This window comes from Panthera tigris, chromosome B3 (genome assembly GCF_018350195.1).
Source record: "Panthera tigris isolate Pti1 chromosome B3, P.tigris_Pti1_mat1.1, whole genome shotgun sequence".
In the NCBI taxonomy this organism is placed as follows: Eukaryota; Metazoa; Chordata; class Mammalia; order Carnivora; family Felidae; genus Panthera; species Panthera tigris.
In genome coordinates, this window is record NC_056665.1 from 141,340,322 (window position 1) to 141,361,576 (window position 21,255).

The 21,255-nt window shown below is 51.4% G+C and overlaps 1 protein-coding gene across 3 annotated transcripts in view; it reads left to right on the forward strand.

The window, feature by feature from the left end:
- EML1 (EMAP like 1) overlaps nucleotides 1-16,717 on the forward strand; it is a 183,966-nt gene extending 167,249 nt beyond the window's left edge. For all 3 annotated transcript variants that reach the window (XM_042990514.1, XM_042990512.1, XM_042990513.1), the window contains exons 17-22: nucleotides 395-483; nucleotides 11,152-11,249; nucleotides 11,355-11,442; nucleotides 12,831-12,926; nucleotides 14,139-14,269; nucleotides 14,921-16,717. In XM_042990514.1, the coding sequence (XP_042846448.1) occupies nucleotides 395-483; nucleotides 11,152-11,249; nucleotides 11,355-11,442; nucleotides 12,831-12,926; nucleotides 14,139-14,269; nucleotides 14,921-15,046 (628 nt within the window). In that variant the 3' untranslated portion in view covers nucleotides 15,047-16,717. The remainder of the gene's footprint in view (nucleotides 1-394; nucleotides 484-11,151; nucleotides 11,250-11,354; nucleotides 11,443-12,830; nucleotides 12,927-14,138; nucleotides 14,270-14,920) is intronic.
- Nucleotides 16,718-21,255: the final 4,538 nt, after the last annotated feature.

Below are 21,255 nucleotides of genomic sequence, written 5' to 3' on the forward strand. Positions count from 1 at the left end.
CCAGCCCCAGCTCTGCACCCAGGCCAGGTCTTGGGCTAAACGCCCGTGCAGCCAGCCCCCTCACTGCTCCCTCTGGCCAGGCCCACCTTCCCTGCCCAGGGCTTTCCGCCCTTTTACGTGTAAGTGACAAAACTCAGACACCGAGGACCTGTCGCGACACTGGAACTGAATTGTTTCGAAGGGAAGCCAGCGTGCTGCTGCTTTCTTTAGGAAATGCTCGGGTGAAGGAACTCTCCTTTAAATAAAAGCTGGGAACAAGCATTCTTGTTGAGCAAAGAGTATTTTTCAGCAAACCCTTAGAGTAATAGTTTTTAATAGTTCCTATCGATTGTAATAGTCTTCCTTCATCGTCTCACCAGACAACTTATTGTGCTTTTTCTCATGTTTCCAACAGGTGGTTTGTGTTTGACACGGACACAAAAGACTTGGTCACCGTTCACACGGATGGAAATGAACAGCTCTCCGTAATGCGTTACTCCCCAGGTCAGCGTGCAGACCGCCCCGCTGTGCGGCTGCAAAAGATGTGTGAAATTCCGTGTAGATGTCTTTTAAGGAAAAACTCTCACAAGACTCCTCAGAGCAAGTTTATAATGCACACAACTGGGGCATTCGGGTGTCCTCGTCCCCACTGTGGGTCCCTGTGCTTGGGGGTTTTTACCTCCTTACTGTGGAAAATGTCAAACGTAGGCAAAACTAGACCAGTTTGCATAATGAATCCCCGTATATTCGTGACCGGGCTGCAGAAGTTCCGGACTCCCAGCCGACTTGTTCATCCAGAGCCCCACCCACCACCCCTTCCCATGTGATTTTGAAGCAGTTCCCAGACGTCTCGTCCTTTCATCTATTAATGTTGCTATATATAACCTTAAAAAGATGAAGCCTCCTTATTTTTTAAGAGCTTTATTTAGTTGTAATTTACAGACAGTACTTTACCCATAAGAGTACATTCAGTGAGTCTGGGTGAATTCATGCCGTTGTACAGCCGTAACCACAAATCAATTTAAGGACCTTTCCGGCACCCGAAAAGATCCCCCCCCCCCGCCCCTTAGCAATTACTCTCTACTCTCACCCCTTAGCCTTAGGCAACCACTGATCTGTTGTTCTGTTCTATAAATTGCTTTTTCTGGACACTGTCATATACTACACAGCCTGTAGCATGTGGCTTCTTTTCCCTAGAATACTGTTTTCGAGATTAATTCATGTTATTATATGTGTATCAGTAGTTTATTCCTTTTTAGTTTTTTTTAAGTTTATTTTTTTGAGAGAGAAAGAGAGAGACATCGTGAGTGGGGGAAGAGCAGAGAGAGAGAGGGAGACACAGAACCTGAGCTGTCAGCACGGAGCCCGACGCGGGGCACGAACTCACGCACCGTGAGATCATGACTTGAACCAAAGTTGGACGTTTAACCGACGGAGCCACCCAGGCTCCCCAGTAGTCTATTCCTTTTCAATTGCTCGATAGAATAGATAGTATTCCATTCTGTAGACGTACCTCCGCGTGTTTATCCATCCATCAGTTAGCGGTCACATGGGTTGTTTCTGGGTTTTGGCTGTTGCGAACAGTGCCGCTGTGAACATGCATTATACGTTTCTTTGTAGCCATTTGTTTTCATTCCTCTGCGGTCAATTCCTAGGAGTAGGACTGGTGGATTGCACGGTAAATTTGTGTCTAGCATTGTATGAAGCTGTGCCAAACTGCTGTCCAGAGAGGCTGCACCGTTTTACGTTCCCGCCAGCAACGCATGAGGGTTCTGGTTTCTCCACGTTTCCACCGACATCTGGTAGTGCCTGCGCCTTTTAGGACGGCCGTTCTGGTAGGGGCGGAGTAGTATCCCGACGCGGTTTGATTTTGCATCTCTCCCACCGCTGGCAAAGATGCTGAGTCTGTTTTCCTGTGTCTGCCAGTCACTGCTGTCTCTTTGGTGAAATACCTTTGCAGATATTTGGCCTGTTTTTTTAATTAGGTTGTCTTACTCTTGCGTTGGAAGAGTGCTTTCTAGAGTCTACGTGGAAGTTCTTTTTTTCTTTTAATTTTTTTATGTTTGTTTATTTAGTGAGAGAGAGAGCAAGCCAGGGAGGGGCAGAGAGAGAGGGAGAGAGAAATCCCAAGCAGAGCCTTGATGCGGGGCTCGAACTACCGAACCGTGAGATCGTGACCTGAGCTGAAACCAAGAGTCGGACGCTCAGCTGACTGAGCCACCCAGGGGCCCCTACGTAGAAGTTCTTTCCCAGATGCACCGGGTGCAAATATCTGCCCCCAGTGTGTGACTTGTCTTTTCATCTTCTCAAAGGGGTCTTTTGAAGCAAAAGCTTTCAATTTTGGTGAGGTCCAGTTTGCCGTGTTTTTCTCTGATGGATCGTGACTTTGCTGTCAGACTCCAGTCATGAAGCGTTTCCCTGCTGCTTTGTTTTAGAAAGGTGTTTGTTTTGGCCTTGATGTTTAGTTGATTCTTGGGTATTGCAAGAGGCAAATGTTTAATTTGTTCTGCGTGTCGTTATCCACTTGTCCCAGCACCAGTCTCTCAAAGGGCAATCCTTCCCCTGTCAGATGATCTTCACACGCCTGTCAAAAACCCTGTGTTTATCCCATGCCAGTCCTATGCGGTCTCAATGGCCGTCAGTTCGGAGTGAGTTGTTTTTTTTTTTTAATGTTTATTTATTTTTGAGACAGAGAGAGAGAGAGAGACAGTGCAAACAGGGGAGGGACAGAGAGAGAGGGAGACACCGAATCCGAACCAGGCTCCAGGCTCCGAGCTGTCAGCACAGAGCCCGACACGGGGCTCCAACTCATGAACCGCGAGGCCATGACCTGAGCCGAAGTCGGACTCCCAACCGACTGAGCCCCCTGGGCGCCCCGTAGTTCAGAGTGAGTTTTAAAGCTGAGCCGTTGAACTCCTCCAACTTTGCGGTGCCTTTTCAGAGTTGTTTTGGCCATTATAGGTCCTCACCATTCGTATATAAATTTTATAATCAGCTCATCCATTTCTAACTTTAAAAAGTCTGCCACTGGGGTGCCTGGGTGGCTCAGTCGGTTAAGCGTCCGACTTCAGCTCAGGTCACGATCTCACGGTCCGTGAGTTCGAGCCCCGAGTCGGGCTCTGGGCTGATGGCTCGGAGCCTGGAGCCTGCTTCCGATTCTGTGTCTCCCTCTCTCTCTGCCCCTCCCCCGTTCATGTGCTGTCTCTCTCTGTCTCAAAAATAAATAAACGTTACAAAAAAAATTTTTTTAAAGTCTGCCAGGATATTAATAGGGGTTATGTTGAATTTGTAGATCAGTACGGGGAGAATTGCTGATGTGACAGTGCTGAGTCTTAATCCTTGAGCACAGAATGTCCATTTATTCAAATCTTTTTTTCTCGGCATCGTTTCCATTTTCAGTGCACAAGTTACACTTCCTTTGTTACGTTTATTCCTAAGTGGTGTTATATCTTTTTTTTTTTTAATGTTTATTTCTTATTGAGAGACAAAGACAGAACATGAGCAGGGGAGGGACAGAGAGAGGGGGAGACACAGAATCTGAAGCAGGCTCAGACTCACAAACCGCAAGATCATGACCTGAGCCAAAGTCAGATGCTTAGCTGACTGAGCCGCCCAGGTGCCCCTAAGCAGTATTATTTCTATGCCATTGTGAATGGAATTATTTTCTTAACTTTATTTTCAGAATGTTGGTTGCTAGCACAGAGAAATAAAAGTGACTTTTGCACATGGATCTTATATCCTGCAACCTTTTAAACTCCTTTATTAATCTTGGTAGTCGTGCGTGTGTATGTAAAATCCTTGGGATTTTCTTCATACAAGATCACGTCATCTGCAAAAAAGAGCGTTTTGCTTCTTCCCTCCCGATCTGGATGCCTTTAATTATTTCTTCTTTATTGCATTAGGCAGACCCTCCAATACAAGGTTGGAGAAGTGGCAAGAATGCAGCCCTGCCTTGCTCCCAGTTTTCGGGGAAGAGCTCTAGGTCATTCACCACGAAATATGATGTTACGTGCCCTTTAGCATGATGAGCAAGGGCCTTCCTACTCCTAATTTGTTTAGGGTTTTTATCAAGAATGGGTACGGGATTTTATCAAATGCTTTTCTTTTGTCAAATACATCTATTAAGATGACAAGGTGATTTTTTTAATATGGTCTGTTATATTAATTTTCAAATGTTGACCCAACCTCGCGTTCCTGGGACAAATCCCACTTGATCTTGGCATATCGTCCTTTTTAGATATCGCTGGATTCCATTCGTCAAGGATTTTCGCGTCTCTGTTCATGAGGGCTGTTGGTCTGTGTCTCTCTTTTCCTGTGATGGTTTTGTGTGGCATGGTTATGAGAGTGCTGCTGTCTTACAGAGAACGTTGGGAGATGCTCCTTCCTGGCTTATCTTCTGAAAGCGTATCTTAAGGATTAATGTTATTTCTTTATTAAATATCTGGTAGAACTCACGTGAATTTTGTGAACCATCTGGGCTTTTCCCAGATGTGGAAGGATTTTTAGTTATTAATTACTAATCCAGTTTCTTGTTGTAAGTCTCTTCCGAATGTTTGTTACTTCTTGAGCTGGCTTTGGTAGATTGTCCGTTTCATCTAAGTTGTCATAATGTGTTGGCACGAAGTCATTCCTGATATTTGCTTACAATCCTTTTAAATCTCTTGAGGTTGGCAGTGGGGTCTCCTCATTCATTCTTGATTCTGGAATCTCTGTCCTCTCTTTTCCTCTTGGTCAGTCTGTCAATTTTGTTGATCTTTTCAAAACACCAACTCCTGTTTTTATTGATATTTCTTTTTTCACTGTTTTTCTTTATTTTTTCCCCTTCCTCTGCTTGATTAATATGTAGTTTGCTCTTCTTTTTTAGTTTCTTAAGGTAGATAAGCTTAGGTTACTGATTGGAGACCTTTCCTTTCTGGTATAGATGTGTTTAAAGCTATAAATTTCCCCCATCAGCTCTGCTTCAGTCACATCCCATAAACTTTGATACGTTGTGTCTTCATTTCCATTCAGTGAAAAATATTTCCTAATTTCCTTAATGATTTCTTCTCTGGCCTGTGAGTTATTTAGACGTGTATTGTTTAATTTCCAAATAGTTGGGGGATTTCCCATATTTTTTCCTGTTCTCTAATTTAACTTCATGGTGACCGCAGAATGTGTTTTGTATGACTCTAATCACCTTCAATTCATTGAGACTTGTTTTTATAGCCTAACATGTGCTCTATCCTGGGCGACGTCCCAGGTATGCTTGAGAAGAATGTGTATTTAGGGGCGCCTGGATGGCTCAGTCGGTTGAGCCTCTGACTTCGACTCAGGTCACGATCTCACAGCTCGTGAGTTCGAGCCCCGCATCGGGCTCCGTGCTGACAGCTCAGAGCCTGGAGCTGCTTCGGATTCTGCGTCTCCCTCTCTCTCTGCCCCGAACCCACTCACATTCTGTCTCTGTCTCTCTCAAAAAAATGAATAAATAAACATTTAAAAAAAAGAAAAAGAACGTGTATTCCACACTCCTGGGCGGAATGTCCTAGATAAGTCGGTTAGGACAAGGTGGTTGATGATCTTCAGAGTTCATGGATGGTGTTGTTCAGTTCATCTGTACCCCTGCTGATTTTCTGTCTGATTGTTCTGTCATTTGTTGAGAGGGAGGAACTGGAACCTCTAGCTGTTACTGTGGAATTATTCATTTCTCTTACCTGCTCTCACAACTTGGCTTCATGTAGTTTCAATGGACGATGGGACAGAGCTGTGCTCAGACACCTCAAGCCAGGAAGGCATCCTCTGCCAGTGGACGTGTGGGCAGGTAGAACGTGGCCAGATTCGGGCTGTTTCTAGGTCTGCCCGGCTTTCACTTCTGCTGTGCAGCCTCGGTGTGGCCAGGAGCGTCTGGGTAGCTGGGGGCCCCTCCTGCCTGCCACACAGCCTGCACGCAGCCTCCCGTCACCGGGAACAGGCTCGCTCCAGCCACAACCGTAACTGCAGGCTGGTAGAGCCGTTGGCCCTCTCCGCTCAACCACCCTGGAGATCGTCACTTCCGCCGACGGGGTTGCTGGGCGTGAGTGTCACCTGGGACTCTACGAGGAGTGAGCCGCTTGACCATAGAAACAGAGCCCCTGGTCCTCACAGCCAGCTCTGCCCTGCCAGACCCCCTGAGCCAGCCCAGCTGGAGGGGTGAGAACAGCCCCAGCCCCAGGCAGGCACACTGCAAGGCTCATACCGTTCTCACCCCAGATTCAGCAGTTTCTTTTATATATACGTGTTTGCTTATTTTTGAGAGAGAGGGAGGGAGAGAGCGAGCTAGTGGGGGAGGGGCAGAGAAAGAGGGAAACAGGACCCAAAGTAGGCTCCGCGCTGTCAGCACAGAGCCCAACGCAGGGCTCAAACCCATGACCCACGAGATCATGGCCTGAGCCGAGGTCTGACGCTTCACCCACGGAGCCACCCACACGCACCCACTCCCCGCCCCCAGATTCAGCAGTGTTTTAAGCATAAACGCTCCTCAGATGGTTTTATGTCTTTGGTCAATTTCCAGAGTCCTGACATGGTTATTTTTGTCGGTTTTGTGCGTCTTTATGATTGCCGTATGGGGAGAGGATCTGCCAGGCTTCTCACTAGGCCACAGCTGGAAGTCCTGCCCGCTTATTTTTAGCACAGACACGGATCACTGTCACCTCCTCAACCCAAATTAGCGACAGCCTCTCCATATCATTAGCTATTCAGCCAGTATTCCAATTTTCAATTGGCTTTTTTAATGGTTTAAATTGGGTTCCAAAAAAGGCTCACACACAGTAATTGCTTGATATGTCTCTGAAGGCCCTCTTAATCCATAGTTTCTTGTGCTCGTTCTGTGCCCCCCCCCCCCCCACTCTCACCCTTGCCCTCTCCTGTGTGCGCTGTTGACTGACTGGTTGGAGGAACGGGCTCCGTTTCTCCCGTAGCGTTTCCCACACTCTGGGTTTTGCCGAGTGCATCCCCGTGGTGTTGTTCAACGTGCTCCTCTGTCCCCTGTACCTCCTCTGATGTGATTTTTGGACCTAGAGTCTGGATTCCATTCAGGTTCAACATGTACCGGTGACTTCCTCCTACGGGAGACTCCTGTCTGCTCGTCTCACGTTCTGTGATATTAGCAGCTATTGGTGTCCAATGCCTAGATCCATAAGGGGCAGCAGGTGAGTGGTTTCCCAGTGTTCGATTTTCTTGTTCATTCATTAGATACAGTATTTCTGTAAAGAGAAACTGCTTATTGTCTCTTTTGTTACCCAACAGTATGGTAGCAGTCATTGAGGAAAGGCAAGGTAAACACCTGGTTTCTCTTGCTTTGTTTACCAATTTGGGAGATAATGAGTTTGTCCTCTGTACCCTCTAACAGTGTCCAGTCGGGGGGCGGGGGGCACCTGGGTGGCTCAGTCGGTTAAGTGTCCGACTCTTGGTTTCGGTTCAGGTCATGATCTCACGGTTGGTGAGTTCAAGCCCCATGTTGGGCTCTGCGCTGACGGTGCAGAGCCTGCTTAGAATTCTCTCTCTCTCTCTCTCTCTCTCTCTCTTTCTCTCTTTCTCAAATATAAACTAAGTGATATTTATTTAAAAAAAAAAAAAACAGCGATCAGTTGGTGGTGATAGTTTGGGTGCCGTTGTGAACTTAAGTGCGTTTGCTGTGTTTCAGCCTGTGATAGTTATGGGTGGAATGGTTGATTCGCCACCGGCCAGCAGAAGCCACTTGGGTTTGGCCCCTGAGTCCTTCTGACCGCGTGGTGCCAGGAGCGCTCATTGATGCTGGGCAGGTCTTTGCTTCTGGGCCTTGTCGTTGTATGCTTGTGTCTTAGGAAGCGATGTTTTCCTGTGATATGCAGGATATTCAGCTCTGTGAGCACTCTCGGAAACAGCAGTTTTGGGGGCACCTGGGGGGCTCAGTCGGTGAAGCGGCCAGCTTTAGCTCAGGTCATGATCTTGTGGTTTGTGGGTTCGAGCCCCACATCGGGCTCTGTGCTGACAGCTCACAGTCTGGAGCTGCTTCGGATTCTGTGTCTCCCTCTCTCTCTCTCTCTCTCTCCCCCTCCCCCACTCACGTTCTCTCTTTCTCTCAAAAATAAACATTTAAAAAAGAGAGAGAGAAATAGCAGTTTTGAACTGCTGCTTCTCTGTATGAATCCTCTGTTTTATAAGCTGATTGATAGCAGTCCCTACCCCATGGTAGGGCTGTGTCCTTGATCTCTACAGGTAATAACGTTGTAGAAGGAGCACCCCTTCCAGACGTGTTTTCCATGCGCCCGAACAAAGTTCGTAACTCCTCACCCTAAACAGACAGCCTGGAACCTTTTCTCGATGTTGAGAAGGAGCTTACTCAGCTCAGAATGCCTTTCATTCTTGATGTTTTAAGTATCGTATTTCGTTCTGTTAATTCTGGCCGATATTCTGCCTCCTTCTCTGTGTTTTATGTGGTTCTCATCATTTTCTTGTTATTTGGAGTGTCTGTGAAGTGGAAAAGGCCCTCATCTACACCCTCTTGTCCTAGAAAAGCCCTCAGATACCTGTCAGCTCTTGCTAAGACGAGCAGAGTCCTTTGGGGAATATGTTTGCCTTTCTTGTCAGTTGTGCTAATGACCATCCCCTGGAGATCAGAGAGCCCTTTTTACGGCAATCCTGCTTCTCAGGCTTTGGAGTCATTGAGTAGAGGCTGTGTGGGGCAAGATGATGGCCCTAGGCCAGACCAGGGCAACGTTTCTTCATTAACCAGGTGACCCTTGTCTCAAGATGGCTTCGTACACCCACGTTCATAGCATCATTACTCGCAGTAGCTAAACTGTGGAAGCAACCGAAGTGTCCGTCAGTAGATGGATGGATAAGCAAAATGTCGTATAAGCATTCGACAGAATATTACCCAGTCTTTATTTTTATTAGTTTTTAAAAATGTATTTACTTTTGAGAGAGAGAGAGAGAGAGAGAGTAAGCAGGGGAAGGGCAGAGAGAGAGGGAGACACCGAATCCGAAGCAGGCTCCACGCTCCGAGCTGTCAGCACAGAACCCAATGTGAGGCTCAAACCCACGAACCATGAGATCATGACCTGAGCCAAAGTCGGACGTTCAACCGACTGAGCTAACCAGGTGCCCCTATTACCCAGCCTCTAAAAAGAAGGAAATTCTGGGGCACCTGGGTGGCTCAGTCGGTTAAGCGTCCGACTTCGGCTCAGGTCATGATCTTGCAGTCAGTTGAGTTCGAGCCCTGTGTCGGGCTCTGTGATGACAGCTCGGAGCCTGGAGCCTGCTTCCGATCCTGTGTCTCCCTCTTTCTGCCCTTCCCCCACTCACACTCTGTGTGTGTCTCTCTCTCAAAATAACATAAACGTTAAAAAAAATTTTTTTAAAGAAGGAAATTCTGACACCTGCTTATCCAATCGGATGAGGACGTTACACCGAGTGGAAGACAGCAGACACAAAAAGACAGATATTGTGTGATCCCACTTACATGAGGCACTTAGAGTGGTCAAAACCCTAGAGCTGGAGCCACCAAGAGTGTGACAAATGGTTCCATTCTGCAAGCGACCTCATTATTTTAGAGTTAACAGATGATAAGGTAGATAGTTCTTATCTTGAGATCATTTGCCAAGGGATGTTCAAGCCAGCACGCCGACTCGTCACGTGGCAGACTTTCAGCCTTTCTTTACCCTTGAGCTGGGTCACGGGGCAGTGGAATTAACAACAAAATGCTGGGGCTTTGGAGTCCGACTGCCCGGGTTCGATTCCCAGCTTCCATAAACCTGTATCACCTTGAGCAAGTTACTTTACTATGAATGCCTCCGTTTCCTCTCCCGAAAATGGAGATGTTAGTGTCTACCTGTCGGTAGGGTTGATGAGGTTTGAATAAATGGGTGTGGGATGAGTCTAGAATAGTACGTAGTGGACACTTAGGATTCGGTAGTCGTTGCCATCGGCATTTAGCGTCTGTCATCAGTATTGCCGGGGCCCGGTCACTTAGAGGAGTCAAGTGGATGTGGTTCCCATGCGGCTCTCCGGCCTTCTCGAGAACTGGCAGCAGCTGACCGTGCCCTTCTCCAGGCCCCTGCTGTCTTGGCCCAGTTTACTCTGTTCCATTAGGACTCCTGCTCTGGACGGGCCGACTTGGTGTCGCCAACGCCCTTATTTTGCGCTGGCCTGGGCTAGGACTCCCGGCAGTGCCGTTCCCTGCAGGACTCCGTATCTTGGGAGAAGGAAAATCTGATGAAGGAGGTGGGGGCGGACGCCTTTATTGAAGCCTTATGATGGGCCGGTGACCGCCAGGACCTTTACAAATGCCGTCAAGGGAACCCTCTGAATTGCTTGTAGAAAGGCACCGTGGGTCGTGCTTTGTAGATGGAGGGACTGGTGCTCAGAGCAGGGGTGCGTCCACAGCCCCCAAGCTCGTGTGCAGCGCCCCCCGCTACTCTCCGCCCCATTCTGGGCCTCAGGGTTCCCCCCCCACACACGCGGTTCCTGTCCCCTTCCTTCTGGTTCCTGCACTCAGGATAGCCTGACCATCTCTGGGTTAGTGGCTCACGCCTCATTTCCTTCCCGGTATTTCCATTTCTGCCCCCTCTGCCTTCACACGTGGCAAGTTCAGCTGCCAGCTGCCAGCGCTGGATCTGCTTTCGCGTTACATTGACTCCTTCCTCCCTGTGTTTCCACACAAGCTCCAAAGCCCAATCCCTTAGTCCTTCCTGAGGCCAGAGACCCAGGTGAAAGTGGCAACTTTAAGGGAGGTGGGAGGGGCCTTCCAGGCAGAGGTGAGGCAGGGCAGGGGGTGTAGGAGGGAGGACAGCGCGCAGAGGTGAGGCAAGAGGCACCTGCAGGGTAGGGGCGGGTGAGAACAGTGTGTGCGGAGGTCCGAGAGCCTGGCACATGGTGAGGAGCAAGGTGGCCACATCCTGGAGGGCCCTGTGGGCCACCAAGGGAATGAGTCTCATCCTTCTGTGTCGGAGGGGCAGGGATAGGGTTCGTGAGGGGAGAGATCTGGTCAGGAGCAGATTTTCCAAAGACAGCTTTGCAAGTGGTACAGGACTCCCTGAAAAGCAAACTTTGCTCTCTGAATGGAGTCCTTGATCTGGCTATTTTCTTTCTAAATCTGTCACGCAAGCTAGCATCATCCCTCGTCATTGACGAGAGTTTATTTTTACCAATGGAAATGTCACCTGCGTATTTTTGCAGACGGGAACTTCTTAGCAATCGGCTCCCACGACAACTGCATCTACATCTACGGGGTCAGCGACAACGGGAGGAAGTACGCTCGCCTTGGCAAGTGCTCGGTAGGCATTCTCACCGTTTCCGTGGAGACGGCTGTGGGCCTCACGGGTCAGTAGTGCCAGGAACGTCCGAGGCAAGTGACACGCACCCTGCTTTCTCTCCCCCAGGGTCATTCCAGCTTCATTACTCACCTGGACTGGTCTGTGAACTCACAGTTCCTCGTGTCCAATTCCGGAGACTATGAAATCCTTTACTGTGAGTAGCACCCCGGGACGTGTCTGGGTTCAGATCACAGACAGCGTTCACTCTGAGACGACTTCCCCGACGTCCTGGGCACGTAGCATCATCTCCAGGCCTCGGTTTCTTTTTCAGTAAAACGGGAGTTGGGCAGGACAGCCTCCAAGGCCCTTCCCGCCACTGAGATACTTGGGGGCTGGGGCCGACCCGGGTCCCTGTGGAGCGGAAGACCCAAGGCTCCAAAGAGGAGGAGGCCAAATCCTAGAGGGAGAGGCCCGAGGGGCACGATTGTGGCAGAAGCGAGGGGGCAGAGCCATCACAGCAAGAGGGACCCTTGTGAAGGCATCCCTCCAAAAAGGCAGAGACTGACGTCTCCCCTGCCTGGGGGGCCGGGGGCTGGGGCGCCCTCCTCCTTCTCTCCCCACCCCTCCTGGCAGTGTCTGTGTCCAGGCAGGACCAGAGAACAGGGAGGAGGAGAAGGGCCGGCACTCACTGAGCACGTGTAACATACGGTGCTCTGCTTCCTCCAATGTTTGCCAAGCACCTGCCGTGTGCCCAGCTCCGGGCTGAGCACAGGGCGTCATGGGGCATGAGGAGGTCCCAGTTTCCACCCCGCTAGGTGATACTAAAAAATGCCCCCAAATTTACTTACATGTTCTGTCGTGATCCACAGCTCTCTGAGGCCTATCCCATTTTGTAGACGGGAAATCTGGGTTCAGATACGAGGCCATAGGCATCGAGAGCCACTGGTTCAGAGGCAGCCGTCCACGTGCTAAGGGAGCCGGGCAGGCGGGGCTGCTGGCGGTGGAGGAAAGAGGGAAACAGCATGTGCCAGGACCACACCTCCCCCCCACAGGCCAGGCGGCACGGTCCTCCCTCCCCACCCTCTGAGGCCCGGCCTGACACAGGGCAGAAGTGGGGGGACACAGGTCAGGGGCCTAGAATCTTCTCTCCTCAGACATGGTCTCATACTTTGAGTTCCCATTTGAGGAATAAATAAATCGCCTGGGTATGACTGGTGTCCGTCACTAACTCAGGGCTGAAGAGGTGTGTGTGTGTGTGTGTGTTGGGGGATAGCTGGGGAGCCTGACAGCAGGCAGGGCCCTGAGCAGGGAGGCAGTGAGCAGGTGGAGGCACCCGGGACAGTCAAAGGACAGAGAAACCAGGCTGCAGGAAACAGACCCAGAGAAGGAGGTAGGAGGTGCTGTCCCCCCAGCCCCGCTGAGTCCCCAGGGCTTGGGCACAGTTCCCGCTGTGAGCACAGCTCCCATAGGGCCGGGAAGGGGCAGGGGTCCCACTCCACAGGCCTCTGTAGCGGCCGGGGCACGCCTGTAGGGCCAGCCTGGTCAGGGGAGGAGAGGGGACTTGGGTGTGGGTGTCACCAGACTTGGATTTGCTTTTTCCAGGGGTGCCCTCTGCTTGTAAGCAAGTCGTAAGTGTGGAAACCACGAGAGACATCGAATGGGCTACGTACACCTGCACTTTGGGGTTCCATGTCTTTGGTAAGTTTTCTACAGCTTTCGTTCAGTTCAAACGTAAGATATATCCACTTGCAGAATATTTCTCTCATAGTCGTGAACTCTCACGGCCCCCACTTCTGTCAGACCCCTCCGATGCCACGTGAGCCCTGCAAGGACACTCGCCCTGCAGCTCCCAGGGGAAGGGCCAGGCGAGAACCGGGAAGATAGGTTTTCACCCTTTTCAATTGTATGAAGCTAGTCCTGACATAAATGCTCTAGGATCTTCTCATTCGAGGTTGTGCCAGACTTCCTGGGGAGATGGGCCAGATGGCACTCAATCCACGTATTTATCATTTGTTAGAATTATTATATTGTCTCGTTTCTTTAAGTGAATTTCCTACTTCCTTTAAAGGTCGGATCGGAATATATTTATAAACGATCTCAAGTAAATTACCACCGTTTAGTAGAATAAGAAAGAAAAGACGGTATTTGTCATCTCTTTATGTAAGACCATGAGTCAGTAAGTTGATCAGAACTGCACAAATTTCTTTAGAGCTGGCATTTTGTCATCCTCTGGTATAAGTGGTAGGGACCCCGGGTTTACCCTCCAGTTGAGAAACGGATGCACATCCAGCTGTCTCATATCCAGAGTCATTGGGACCAAAAGCGTTTCCCGGAGCGACGGTCAGGAGACACTACCCCGCCCCGGACCAGGCTCCAGGCCTATGGCAGGCAGCACTGCACCTGCCAGATGCTACCAGGCAAGCCGCAGCCCCAGAGCGCTGACACCAAGGCCCAGGCAGGGTTAAAAAGTCCTTTGGAGAGACTGTCACATATAAAGAGTTACCGCGAAAAAACAAAAGTTAGGAAACTGCAGGCTGAGGACTAGTCGGCTTCCTCTCAGGTGCTTTGGGAATAGAGGAAAGGCACTGGGTCCAAAACCAGGGTTTCTGGCACTGCCTCTGCTGTAGGGTCAAGAAGGGGTCCCTGAAAGATGTGATGGCCCAGAAAGCCCGCCATGGCTGCTCCCATGCGGTGGGACCGACTACGCATTGAGGGGTGACCTGGGAGAGGTCTGGCGTGAGATGACCGCGGACAGGCTAGGAGCCGGGTCAGAGCGCTCTTTTGGCCCTGCCTTCGAAACCCAGGGGCTTTCGGCCATCTTATCTCCTTGAGAGCTCGGTGGCAGTCCCCGTGCAGTGTGGCCTAGTGCTTCTGGAGTTTTCGGTGCTCTGTCTGTGGTCTTCATTTTAGGAGTGTGGCCAGAAGGCTCGGACGGAACCGACATCAACGCTGTCTGTCGGGCCCACGAGAGAAAACTCCTGTCCACCGGCGATGACTTCGGCAAAGTGCACCTCTTCTCTTACCCCTGCTCACAGTTCAGGGTAAGGTCCTCTGGACTGACCCTGCCCTCGGGGCGCGTGCGTTCTGGCCCGAACTGGCTGTTCGGGAATGGATAATTGATAGAAAGGCACCGTGAGGGAACCTGCCGGTCGCACGTGCAGACGTGACCCTGTCATCTCGCTGTCCTAGAGCTCTTCCGGGCTCCCCGCTGCTCTCTGGGGAGAACCTGCACCCACGAAGCCCTTCGAGCTGCCTTGTCTACCTCATTGGCTTCCTTCATGGGCCTCACGCCTCTCCCCTCACCAGGCTCTCCCTGCTCCTGCCCCATCCCTGCTGAGCTGAGCCAACACCAGTGCCCAGAACCCCCTTCCTTGTCCTTCCCAGACCTGACGTCCTCCGGCCTTCACCCTCAACCCCTGACCCTGCTGGGTCCCTCCCTTGGGCTGGCCCCATGCCTGGTACAGCCCCCTGGTGCTGAACATGTCCCAGCCCGGAGCAGTCATCTGCCTGTGTCTGTCCCCCAGCCAGGCCAGATTCTCGGTGTACAGGGAGGGCCTCTGTGTCGTTTATCTCCACGTCCCTCCTGTGCAGGTGCACAGGTCAGAGCTGCTGAGTGAGGGAGGAATTCTAGCACCTTCCGACTGCACATGGTGCGCTCTGGGCTAAGCTCTTTCTGTGTCCTTCTTCCCCAGGCTCCTAGCCACATCTACGGTGGACACAGCAGTCACGTCACCAACGTCGACTTCCTCTGTGGCGACAGCCATCTCATCTCCACGGGTGGCAAGGACACAAGCATCATGCAATGGCGGGTCATTTAGTCCCAGCGAGAACCACGGGGAGCAGAACAGGGGCCGGCACGGACTCGTGCTCCGCCCCGCCACTGTGATTTCTGTTTTGTTTGAGAAGTTCTGACAAACCTCAGGAAGACCACTCCCTCTACCAGTCACCTTAGCTTAGCGCACCAGTGAGCGTCACACCGGATCAGTGGTTCACGGTTCTCCTCTGTTGTACAGTCTATAAAACAGTGCACATTTAATACTAAAAAAGATGCCAAGGTTTACATTACGGCGATAGCAACAGAAGTGACTGGCATGTCCTTCGTAACTTTTCTACGAACCCTTCAAACCTGGTCACAGAATGCCTTTTAAAATATTGTACATAGGCTTTCCTATTTCACCATCTGGCTCGCCAAGTCAAGTATTTATGAAAACGATGAGGTACCGCATTGTGATCGCTGTTGGCTAATTGGTCCTGAGAAGGATAAACCGAATGTGAAAGGGGGTGGGTGACTGATTCGCACAGCTGGATCAGGCAGTGCAGATAGGACTTCATTGGGCTACGTTTTCTAAGGGTTCGCTCAGTCCTCCCTCTGGGAGGCTGAGGCGAAAGGGGTTGTATTCTCCTTTGCGTGAAGTAGATTGTGCTCCAGGTCAATTAAGTATTTCAGCAGGGCATATAGGCATTGCAGAGTTTCAGTCACACTGTCTGCCTGACCGGATGCAGTCAGCCGCTTCACACCCTTCTGTTCCCCACTCACGTGGCCTGGAGAGTGGCAAAGACATTGAGCCACCTTCCTCTGTATAGTAATTGGCATGATACGGCATTGTGCTTGTATAGGACTATAGCAGTTCCTAATAAATACAGAAGGCTAGGCTTTACTATTTTATGCTCATGGACATTGTATATTTGTATTTTAAGACCGAGTAGACCAAGTCAAAACGGTATCTCTTAAGTGTACAATAAACCCACAGCGGGGAGAAGTTCCGGAAGGTTCCACCAGGTACCAAGGGCAGCTTCTTTTCCTGTCTCTTGTGCCTGGATGGCTCATTACGCTACAAAATAAGATTGCGTTCTGACGAGTAAAACACAGATGGCACACATTTGTCAAGAAGGCCTTATCCATTTGGACTGTGTGACAGATTGAAATTTATTGTTTACATTGGGGAATGTATCTCAGATTTTAAAATAGAAGAGTAATAAACAGACTTCAAAACAAATGCTAAGATTTCTACTTGTTCTAGGCCAGGAAATGAGTGGAATTATCCGACCTCCACGGTGCTGGTTGTTCAGAGTGGCTGATTAAGCACAACACTTGGAAGCATTTCCATCACAGCTCCCGCCTGCTGCGGACGGGCAGGGCACCGGTAACCAGCGCGTGTTAACGATGAATCTGTTTGTATGTATCCTTATCAAATATATTCTATGACGAAATTAAATCTGAAAAGGATTTCTTATCGACCTATAATCATGAAACTATATAAATTAAAAGATTTAAAATTAGATACGATTCACACTATATTCTGTTCCACATACATATTTTTTTTTTTCTCACCTGGGTCATTGGCAAATGACACTGTCGTTTGCGTACGGTGTGGAAGCCAGTGATCAGATCAGATGCCCTTGAAGAATTCGGCTTGCGGTCGCCTGGCTGGCTCAGTCGGAGGAGCACGTGACCCATGATCCCGGGGCTGTGCGTTCGAGCCCCACGAGGGGGGTAGAGACTGCTAAAATAAATAAATAAATAAAACCTTTTTTTTTTTTTTAATTCAGCTTACTTACCATACCTAGTTGTTATTTTACTTGGTTATGTAATACCGGCAAAAACGATGATCTTCACATTCAGAATGGGGGGCATACCCAGCTCAGGGAAGGGGAAGGGGACCCATTTATTGAATCGTGAGCTAGAAGATCTACTTTTATTTCTGTACACTTCCGTTGTTCTCCAGGCTCAGTCATGGAAAAAGGATATTTATATACACTATTCCCTATTACTGTCATCGTCACATTTGTCTGCATTTTAAATGGAATTCTTTAAACAGCCCAGTATGAGCCTCGCAGGCATTCATCACTCACTGGTTCACTCATCAGTAGGGCCGGCGGTGGTCAAGGACCCCCACTGTTCCCTGTGGGGCGACGAGGCCCTGACCCTCCAAGACCCCGCTGGGACAAGAGGCCCCGGACGCAGAGGCGGATGCCAGGCCTCTTCCTCCCAGTGGCCGCGGCCACAACAGCTCAGCATGGCTGCGGAGGGTGACCGCTGTCGCCCTGATCTCGGTGAGGTGCGGACGGCGCGGACCAGGCTGCGGCGGCGGAAGGGGAGAAGCGAAGGGAGGGTCCGAGGGAGGTTTAGCGGGGAACGTCGGCAGGTGAAGGGTCGCGTGTGGGCCGGGGGTGAACCCGGCTCCCCGACTCTTCTGTGATCAGATGGCCGCGCCCCTGGCGAAGACACACAGGGCACTGCAAGTTGGAAAGAGGAGAATGAGCCGGTCCTGGGACGGATGCGGTGAGGCGAGGGGCCTCTGTGACATCCGAGTACAAAATGCGGAAGTAGGTGTTCGGCCTGCAGGCTCCGAGCAGAAATCCAGCGGCAGGTGTCACCGCGGGGCTCTCCACAGAAGGCCTCCGTGGCCGAGACTGCAGGGAGCTGGTCCGGCCAGGCGAGGAGAGGGCCTCTGACCCAGCCAAGGGCGCTGGGGATTCCACGGCCCGCAAAGGGGCGCCTTGAGGAAGGCCAGGAGAGCGATGGTCCACCCGAGGGCCCGCTCAGGCATCTTCCCGACCCCCCAACTTTGTTGAGCCACTACTCCCGCTGCCCAAAGTTGCACGTTCTGCCCGTTAATCGTTTTTTTCTGCGATCTGGGAACAGACTCCCATCCTGGGAGCTTCAAGGCAGAGAAGCGCGTCGAAGGAGCAACGTCTGAGTCCCTCTGGCCTCCTCGGACGGGGTCCGTCTAATCGCACAACTGGGGAGGCAGCTGTTTGGTGAAAACGAGCACGAAACGTGTACTTATTACAAGGTAGAAACGGATTCCCGGTTCTTCCTACTGACACGGTGGTTTGCTCCCTTTGAACTTTATGGACAATGTCAAACGTCCACAAAAGTAGTGAGAGCCTCCCACGGGGCTTCGAAAGTTACCGACGTTCGGAGAATCTTGATTCCTCTGCGTCCCCTGCTTTTGGGGGCGGGGAGGACAGGAGTGTTTTCAGAGCAGGTCCAGGCCCGCAAATCATTCACCTGTGAATAACTTGAGCCTGCCGCTTTGAGGAGAACAGCTTATTTTCTGTAACCGCCGCAACACCATCACGGCTGCCGAACTGAACAGTGATGGCTTGGGGTCCGGTACCCAGCCCGCGTTCAAATGTCTCAAGTTGTCAACCCAGCCACATCTCCCTGCCAGGCACCGCCCGGGGCCACCATACAACCATACTGAGTACAGGACACACAGCCCGCCTCCAAGCCTGGGGGTGGGGCCCAAGCCCACACGGGCAGCTTAGCTCAGGACGCTTCTCCAGAACCCACTTCTGCCCCCCCTCCCCCAGCTCGCAGCCAGTCTGCACCCTGCCCCTCCCACGCCCTGCCCCTGGTCCCCTGGGGAAACTCCCCTTCTGGGTCACCCAGCCTGGATCCTTCCCGCCTCGGCTGGCAGGTGAGACCCAGATCGGCGGGACACAGGGAGCAAGCCGCTCGCTCAGAAACCTGGGCTCCCCTTGGAGGGAGGAGCCCGGTTCACGGGCAGCAGAGTTCCAGCCCCTCCACTCTCTCCCGGGCGTCTCAAGAAGAGGACACAGGCTCCTGCCACCGTGGGGCCGGGAACCCGGGGTTGGCATACACACTTTCCTGCTATCTTTGGTCACATGAGCACCCCACACTCAGGAAACCTAAGGGAGGGGTGAGGTTGAGGGCTGGAGAACACAGAATTTGCCGGAGCTCATAAGGTGGATGAGTTAGCAACAAATTTGGTTATTTGGGCTGAGAGCAAAGTAGGTGCTGGAGTAGCCAAGAAATGAAGACTGAAAAAAGCAATCCTCAAGGCTAGAAACCTAAAGCCCACCTCCCCTCCCCAGGCCGCCACTGGCTGCGGGTGCGCCACCTGGTGGAAGAAAAGAGAACAGCCGGCTTCTCTGCCTCCCGCCTGCCCGCCCAACGGGGTTCTGACCTCGTTCCACTGCGAGTGTGGAGGAGAAAGGAAAACGCTTCTATGACGACGAGGATTTCTACTCCTGGATGGAGCAGGTGATTCAACCGGCCCTCCTCAAGGAGCTTTCAGAGGTCCTCGGAGAGCTCCAACATTGCAGGTGGTCTCACCCGGGTCCCCCTCACCTGGGTAAAGGTGTTCCGAGTGGTAGCTTCTTCCCCTCCACCCCTCCAGGAGTTCCTGTGGACAGGATCCAAGATGACTCCACCCGGGTTCTCTGTGCCTCCCGTGCCCTGACACCAGTGTGGGGGGCGGTTACTTCCTCCCACACACAGCCTTCTCTGGGCTTCTGGATGAGAGTCACCTCCTGCCTTTAGATTTTCAGCCATCAGTCTACCAATGGCAGGGGACACACGCCAAGGGCTCCAGGGGCTTGGTGTGAGAGAGGAGCAACCCCACCCCTCCCTCTTGGGAGAAAGGAGTCTGGGATCAACAGCTCAACTTGGCCGGTAAGAAATCCCCCTTACAAATACTTTTTCAAAATTCCAATTCCCAACCCTTTTATACCCAGAACATGGATGGGGGAGTGAGGACGTCTCTTGGGAACCTCCTCGGTGAATTCTGCCCGTGGTCTAGCAGCACCTTTGGACGGTGGTATCCACTGGATCTCGGCTCCTCTACTGAAATGTCACTTCAACATCTCGCTACACGACACCTGGCTACACGGCTGCCGTAAATATCCTTGCAGCTTCTTTGTGTATATGAGCAAGTTTGGCACCGCCCCTCGGGGTGGGACACCGGTTTTCTAGGGCACAGCTTCACCAGATCCTGCCCAGTCTTTACGCTCGGCTGTGGCGCCAGCAGAGTTCTTGCTTCCGGGCCGACATTCACCTGCAGCTCTGAGAGGTGGGATCACTCTTGCCCCTCTCTGAAGATGAAGAGACGGAGAATTAGGAAGCTAGAGGTGCTTGCCCAAGGCCGCCCAGCTAGCTGGTGGCAGAGCGAAGGGGGACACTCCCGGGTCTCCCGAGCTGTGTTCCACGCCAGCGTTCTCAGACCGATGCTCTGCAGAGCGCCATTCAAGAAGTTGCTCCTACAGGGTTTCCGAATGACTTTAGCAAGTGCCACATACCGTGCACGGTGTGTAGTAAATAGGGACTCGAGCACAGGTTGCCTGTTTACTGCATTGAAAGCTCTATAATAAAGAAGTCTGTGTACATTGGCATCTCCTACACTTGAGCATTGGGCACTTTTGCTCCCATGACGCTGCTTATTGGCCACGGACCAACGTTCCATGGCATACCATCTTGGGAAACACTGTGGGAGAAGGTTAGTCATACAGAAGCTTAATATAACAAAGAAGTGAAACAGAACCCAGATGCCAAACGATCCTCCATTCCTTCCCGCCCCCCCCCCCCCCCCACTTAGAAGTAGCACTGTGTCCCGACTTCAATCATGGCAGGTCTGTGGCATCACAGAAGGGATTTTCAGAAACTCAGACACTGCAGGAAAACGCTTTTTCCTTGTTCAGGCATGTTCGTTCCTGCATCTTCTTCCCACAATGAGACAACTCCCAGGCTAAGGCATCAGCCAGGAGCAGTGGATGGAGAAGACCCAGCATGCTCAGGACAGCCAGATGGGGAGATCTAAAGTCCAGGAGGGCAGCCAAGCAGCCAGGACACTCTTACCTCCCTGGAGGTACTCTGGCTGAACCCCACAGCAGGGGTCCCTCGTGCAATGGTGGTACTGCAGGGGAACTCAGGGGTCATCTTGTGGGAGTAATTCCCAAAGTGTGTTCCCTGAAACATTGATACCACAAAGTGTTAACAGTCCCTGGGTTGGGGCTTTTAATGTGGATCTTCTCAAAATTTTTAATACATTAATTGCATTGTGAGTACAGAGGGGCCACTGTGGCCATTCATCTATCCATCCAGCCACCCACCCAGCCACCCACCCAGCCACCCACCCATCCACCCACCCATCCACCCACCCATCTACCCACCCACCCATCCACCCACCCATCCACCCACCCATCCATCCACCCATCCATCCACCCATCCATCCACCCACCTACCCATCCACCCACCCATCCATCCATCCATCCATCCACC